This window comes from Marmota flaviventris, chromosome 7, assembly GCF_047511675.1.
Source record: "Marmota flaviventris isolate mMarFla1 chromosome 7, mMarFla1.hap1, whole genome shotgun sequence".
NCBI classification, from domain to species: Eukaryota; Metazoa; Chordata; class Mammalia; order Rodentia; family Sciuridae; genus Marmota; species Marmota flaviventris.
Genome location: NC_092504.1, coordinates 75,544,285 through 75,552,167, shown reverse-complemented (window position 1 = coordinate 75,552,167; position 7,883 = coordinate 75,544,285). Strand labels below are relative to the sequence as shown.

At 34.5% G+C, this 7,883-nt stretch overlaps 1 protein-coding gene across 1 annotated transcript; it reads left to right on the top strand.

The window, feature by feature from the left end:
• The first annotated feature begins 5,875 nt into the window (after nt 1-5,875).
• Nucleotides 5,876-7,660, top strand: LOC139706366 (endogenous retrovirus group K member 19 Env polyprotein-like). The gene has a single exon (XM_071614016.1). It carries the CDS (start codon nt 5,876-5,878, stop codon nt 7,658-7,660), a length of 1,785 nt encoding a protein of 594 aa, XP_071470117.1.
• Nucleotides 7,661-7,883: the final 223 nt, after the last annotated feature.

The following is a 7,883-nucleotide window of genomic DNA, read 5'->3' as shown; positions in this document are numbered from 1 at the left end:
CCTTCAATCCTGAAATTGATAGGCTCTACAATTCTTGAAATGCCCTGAAGATATCTTTCCTATTTTTCCAGAGCAAAATACTTGGTGTCTTTTCAGGATCAACATTATCTTAAGCAACCATACCCTGCTTTGTCCCAATTGAAAAGTGTTTTCTTTTATGGCCAAACTAAAAGCTTTAAAAATATTTCTGCTCTGTTTCTGGCTTCAGTTTCTCACTCTAAATTTGGTTGAAGCCACCAAGAAATCCCCATGCCACTGCCTAAATGCTTGCAGCCTTGAAATTTCCTCTGCAAGACCAATTATTCAATCACCTTTAAACTCAACTCTGACACAAAATCTCAGGGTGTAAACAAAATATAGATAAGTTCTTTGCCAGAATGCAATCCAAATGTCCTCAATTTCAATTCCCAATAGAATACTCATTACCATGTGAACATAATCATGAAATCCACAAATAGATTTTTATTTGCATCTCTACAGCCATTATGATTTTAAGTATTTTTTTCTGCTTTATTTTACTGATGGGGATAACCAGGATAATTCTTAATGGAAGAACTGGAAGTAGAAATCCTTGTCTTACTCTCCATTTTAGGAGAAAGTGTTCAGTCTTTTAATAATTAATATGAATTTGGCATTTTAAAAAGATATGTTCTTTTTCAGGTATTACAATATTGACTATATTCTTGGTCTACTGGGAGTGTTTATCTTGAAAGGAAGTACAATTTTGTCCAATGTTTTCATGCCTGTCATGAAAGCATCTTATGCCCCTCCCCTTTTAACATAGTAAATTTCACTGACTCATTTCAACACATTAAACATTTCCACACATTAAAACATTATTTCATTGGGGGGGAAACTTAATTCCATGATGATATAGTATTTTTTTTTAATTTTGTTGTATTTACTTGTTAATATTTTGTCAAGAATTTATGAATATGTATGAATAAGTATGTATATACATACATGTATATACATTATGTTATATATGTATATGTGTGTATGTATGTATGTATGTGTATATATATATATATATATATATATATATATATATATATATATATATATATTTTTTTTTCACTTAGTTTGGAATAGTTTCCACATACCAGAACACACATTCCACATTTGTCTTTCTAGGTATGGCTTATTTCACTTACATGATAGTGTTCAGTTGTATCCATTTACCACTAAATGTCATCATTTCACTCTTCTTTATAACTGTGTAAAGAAAAGAAAAGGAGAAGAAAGAAAGAGAAGAAAAGAACAGCAAAGAAAAGGAATGGGGGGTTCCATAAAAATACAAAATACAAAAATACAAAAAAAAAAGATCAGTGAAGTACAGGAAAAGAATTGAGGCGAGTGTAGGAGGGACGGAATAAGGAAAGAACAGCAAAATGAATCTTACCTAACTTAACTATGTTCATATATGAATTTACCACAGTGAATCTCACCAAATGTATAGCCACAAAGCACTGATAAAAAATAAAAACTATAAATAAATAGCAGAAAGATCAGTAGAGTGGAGGTAAGGGAACATGGGGAGGGTGGAATGTAGGAAAAAGGAAGTATTGGGAATTGAAGTAGAGCAAATTATATTCCATGTTACTACAATTATGTCAAAATGAATCCTAATATTATGTATAACTAACAAGAACCAATACAAATAAAATAAAATTTAAAAAGAATTTGAGTGTAAAATTGTAGATGCTGCTAAGCAGCATTTTTATTTTCTTGGGGGTCCCTTTTAATAGTCTGTATACCAATCTAATACAAGTATCATTGCATGATTCAGGAAATGTTCTCTCTCGTTTATGTATACATAATCACTTTAGGATTGATATTTTTTATTCTTAAGTGAGAAAAAAATTAATGTGTAGGCAATTAGGAACATTTTAAATTAAGTATTCCATTATTTTTTATTAGTGCATAATTTAATATTTTTATTTCTTTTCTGTTGGGGTTTAAGTGTGCAGAGTTTAGCTCCCTCAGGCCTGACTTTTTGCAAGAGCTGTGGCTGTGATTTAGGTCAGCTGAGGCAAACCTCAGTTAGGAGGAGGAAACGTTCTCTTCCCCTTATCGCAAGGCACAAGTTCTGCATGGTTTGGCCAAGAGGAAGAAGCTTCCTGCATACTTATCCTGGGAACAATACATTCTAAAGAAACAAATGCATCCTCAGGGGATTAGATAATGTCTACAAAGAACTTAAAGAGGGTACTTATCAAATGAAAAGGAACAATCTGAATCTAGCTCTGTGTATCCGCTGAGGCATGATATTTGGGCAATGTGGGTAAAGTGTTATTGAAGAATTGCTTGCTTTGTTAGAAGAAGAATATAAAAGGAACTTGCAAATAAACCTCAGCATGCAGTTGCAAATGCTGCTTTTGCTCTGCATCCCCTGTGTCCTGGTTATCTTGCGACCCTTACCCAGGGACCCGAACACTCTAGACGTTCACAATTGGCACCACGAACAGGGACCCTGCTGGATTGACAGGAAGGGTAAGTTATTTTTCTTTATATTACAGGGTGATGGGACAATCTTCATCTTCTCCTTTTTTACGCATTCTTAGGCATTCACTTGCTGTCTATGGTATTAACATTTCCCATTCTGATATAGAGATGTGTCTTAAGGTGGTCAGGGAATGGAATCCCTGGTTCCCGGAGGAAAGATCTATGGATGTAGATAATTGGAAACGGGTCCATCACAATGTTGAAAAGGCCATGAGGCAAGGTGAAAAAATTCCAATTCGGTTTTGGTCTATCTGGTCTATTTATATACAATGTTTAAAGCTATAGAGGAAGAAAGATTAATTGGCAACTTACAAAAGGAGTTAGCTCCCTCTATTTTAGATCTCCCTCTGGATGTTAGTGAAAAAGAAGAGGTAGTAAAAGATACTCAACAATTGACTCATAATTCTTCACAAAATTCTGCTGATTTAATTGGTACTGCTACGGAAAAGAAAACAAAAATAAAAACGATGATTGATGATCACTCCATTTCGGAGTAATTCAAACTTGTTATGGAGGAGGTTCTGGGATGTCTTAATAAATTAGAAGCTAAAATAGACCCTAAGACTTTATCGGGAACCAGGCCCTCTGCCCCTCCGGCCACCAACACTTTTTTGGCAGCTTCTTTAAAGGCTGTCCAGGAAATGGACTCAGAACCTTCTGATGATGAGGACGAAACTCCCTTCTTTGCTTTTCCTATAACCAGGCCTGATCCAGCCAATGGAATGGCACAGCCACCTCGGTATGAGGGGATTGATATTGATCATATTAGCAGATTTAAAAAGGCAGTGACAATGTACGGACCTCAATCCCATTATGTAAAAGCATTGCTTAATGCTTTTGCTACTCATTACAATAATTTTGCTCCTGAGGATTGGAAGATTGTGGGCCATGCTCTTCTACAGGAACCTGAATATCTTCAATGGCACATATGGTTTTTAGAAGGATGTGCCACTAAGGCTAGAGAAAATGGTAACAGTCAAAACCCTATTATTCATGCCATGGGATATCCTATGTTATCTGGCACTGGTATGTATGATGACATTCAACATCAAATTAATATTCCTCCTGAGATTCATGAGCAATTGAAGGAAATAACTTTAGAAGCTTGGGACAAAATTAGACCTTGTAATTGCTCCAGTACATAGGAATTATGTAAAGTGTTAAAGCAACTGTATATGTTTAAATTGTGTGTGTTAAAGATTACGAAAAAAGATAATGGTTATTTTTCCTAAATGAAATAACATTCTTCTCTCCATCAATTTTTTTTTCTAAAGTTAATGGCATTTGGGTCAAAGTTTTATTAAAAGCTACATTTTATAACACTGGCACAAAAAAAGTAGTTTTAAGCTTGTTTGCACAGTTCTTTTTTTCCATTGGAAATGGAATTCATTGCCTTAGGTCTTTTTAAATAGTGTATTATCATTGGAACTGGCTCTATGCTTAAAAACCAGTTTATTTATAACCTGTTGTAAGTGCTATATTCTGTTTGCAGTTAGAAAATGCAAAATTTTAAATGATCTCCTAGCTTGTAAGCAAACTGAGATGCACTATCCCTTTTCTATATAAAAATGAATTAATATGTCAATAAATCAACTCAGCAAGGTGGGTTTAATATTACCCTTTCCTATGTGTTTTATCTAATTCTTTTGGTTGTTAATATGGTGATAAATGAAAGTCAAGGTAAATTTTAAATATTAAGATTCCCGATTTATTGAGCTTAAATTATGCCACCATGCTTACGTAAAAATGAAGGTGGCACCATGGTAAAACTTAATGAGAAGTAATTTCTCAGTTGTAATAATTTTGATTTCTCTTTCTTGTGATCTCTCCTTCCCTGTTGTCTTGAACCATAACAAAAGGATACTACATCTCTCATTACTATAGTGATGAGGTTATTGAAGTTATATAAACACATCTCAATCTCTGTTTCTTTGAAAGGTATCTGTTAAGTCCTGCTAGGTGATTGACAAGACTAAGTAGGGAAAATAAAGGTAAATGTGATTCATGTTTTGCACACAAATGCAGAATTTTATAACCACATGACTTCATAGTTGTGATCTCAAAAGGAATTTCTCCTTTAATTTTTCTTGCAGTTAATGTAAAAATACTCTAAATCTCTAAGCTTCTGAAGTATTAGAGGTAAAGATGATCTAGTAAAGATGTAGTTTATCCATTTAACATGTGTTTATTTTTCCTTATGTACTCAAGGTGATTTATTTGTTCAGCTCAGTGATATTACAGCTAAAAACATTCATTAGCAAAAGGAGAAGCAATATACATCTAACAGAGGAATCAAAAATGTTTCTTATTTTTGTTGAGTTAAATGTTTGACTCCAACACTTTTCTATATACAAAACATAGATTCTCCAAAAATATTATGCCATATGCTGACCAGATCGCATTATTAATTGAACAAGGAAGACAGAGAAGTATAACTTTGATGGGCAATGACATTTCTCACATAATTATCCCATTACCTAAAGACCAATGGACTTACTTGGTACAAATGACTGAAATGCTACAACTAGCGTTGGCTGAATATACCAGAGGTATTTCCTATCATTTCCCCAAGGGCAAATTATGGGACATGCTAAAACGTCAACAATTTGTAATCAATAATATTATTAATGAATATCCTTTAGACAATGTTGTTACTGTGTTTACTGATGGATCAAAAACTAAAAGTGCTTATTGGACAGAGAATCAATATTGGGTTCAAATAACAAACTATCAATCTGTCCAACAAAATGAATTATTTGCAGTCATTCAAGTTTTAAATGATTTTGATAATCAAGACATTAACATTCTTACTGACTCTGCATACACGATGGGAGTAGTTAAAAATATATTTACTGCAGTAGCCTATTCTAATAAACCTACTCTACAAAATCTTTTTCTTACTTTACAAAAACTTTTACAAGCTCATAATGCTCGCACATTTATAGATCATATTAGATCACACTCTAAATTACCAGGATTTTTGACATATGGTAATGCTCAGGTAGACAAATTAGTGATGTTCAAAACTCCTCAAGAAGAACATAATCTGTTTCATTCTAATGCCGGACATTTACACATTAAATATAAGATTCCATATAAACAAGCAAAACAAATTATTAAAAATTGCCCAGTTTGTCGACCCTTACATCTTAGGATTGTACCGTCCAGAGTAAATCCTAGAGGGATTCAACCTAATGAATTATGACAAATGGATGTTACACATGTTCCCTTGTTTGGACGTTATTCTTGTGTCCATGTTACTATTGACACATACTCTAAATTTTTGTGGGCTACCGCTCAAATTGGAGAAACCACCCATCATGTTATTCAACACTTAGTGAAAACATTTGCTATTATGGGAATTCCCGCTATGATTAAAACTGATAATGGTCCGGCTTATACTAGTAAAAATTTTAAAGATTTTTGCAAATTATATGATATTGTTCATCTAACCGGAATAGAATATAATCCACAAGGACAAGCTTTAGTAGAACGTGTACATGCTATGCTTAAAACACAAATTAAAAAAATTAAAAAGGAGGAAAGGGCTATGCTTATGTTTCAACAGAAAATGGACACAGGCAATGGCTCCCAGGGCGGTAGATCCAGACCCGTCACAATCAGAACGGCACCAAGGGGGGCACCCTATCCACTACCCCAGCCAAGGAATCAAGATCCTGAGCTTGAGGTTATGGTGGCAACAATGGTGCATCTTCATCTTGGGGCCCGATATCGTCGACGTCCTAATTTCTCTCCCTTACCTACGTGGGATCAAATTAAAAAGCTGAGTGGGGAAAGACAAAAGGTGCTGCAACGAACAGGGAAGAATTGCACCCCAGAAAAATTATTTCTGGCCATGTGTGCATTATTGACAGTGTCTTCTGCTTCTGAGGTACAAAATAATAATACTCACTATTGGGCCTATATTCCCAATCCACCTTTGCTGGAACCTGTTACTTTGGGTGACATGGATATTACCTTATATACTTCTCCTGCTCTTTTATCTCCCCCTTGGAACAATTTAACATATATGAATATTAATGATGGAACACCGTTTAATTTTACTTATAAGAATAATAACAGTCAACCTATATGCTTGGGTGTTCCTCCTTGCTTGCAATTAGATTGGCAACATTGGATACTAGTTGAAAATTGGAGTAATAGTTCTCGAACCCGTTTACAACGGTTGTCTGCATGGTCTGTCAATATGACCTGGGATAATATAACTGAACAAAAATACCCTATGTTCCCCGAGTGCCCCGATTTTACTTATCAGGACTTGAGATACTCCCCTTTCATATGGCAGGAATGTTTAGGCAAATTTGGGAAGATATTTCAGAATATTATCATGTGGGGTCCTTACGGGATGTTCTTAAAAAACTGTTCAGAATGGAATATTACTGCTTGTGATTTATCTTTTACATGCAGAATCCCGCCGAAAGAGAGATGGAATGAAACCATTCGGAATGAAAAATTGATGGCCTGGGGTGATGGCGGAATTGCTGATCCACACTTGGCTTCAGCGCAGTACCCTCATCATTTACAAACACATTTATGGAAAATTGCTGCTGCAATTAAACCTGTAATTTTGTCTAATGGCTTTTTTTCTGGGACTAGTCAATCTGCTGCTTCTTATAATTTTACTGTATTTAGAGAATATAATATAACCACATGTGTGCCCATGCCATACCTGTTCTTAATTGGAAATGTTACTTTTGGTGAGGGAATTTTATGCTTTAACTGTAAATTGTATACCTGTATTAATACATCTGTTTCTATTCCTCCTGGTTATTCCATTGTGCTGTTACAACAGCGCTCTCACATTTGGCTTCCTGTGAATTTACAAAGACCATGGTCCCAAGATCCTGTAAATACTTTGGTTTTGGAATTTTTCAGACAATTGTTAAAACGTACTAAACGGTTTGTGGGAGTTGTTGTTGCTGTAATTCTAAGTCTTATTGCAGTGACTACAGTTGCTACAGTTTCAGGGATAGCTTTACATACTTCTTTACAAACAAAAAATTTTGTTGTGGAATGGCATAAAGATTCGCATGAGTTATGGCTATCCCAGACTCAAATTGATTCTAGACTTCAAACTCAAATAGATATTTTAAGACAGACAGTTAATTGGTTAGGAAAAAAATACTCACTTTAGAACAAGAAATTAGATTAAAATGTGACTGGAATTCAACTTCTTTCTGTATAACTAATGTACAATGTAATCAAAGCTTACACAAATGGAGTACCATACAAGATTACCTCGATGGTAATGACACAGCTCAATTAATGATCGATTCTTTACAAAAGGATATATTTGAAATTTTTGGAAAAGGGTTTCAACATGATGATGCTGCACAAATAGCTGAATTGTTTTTAAA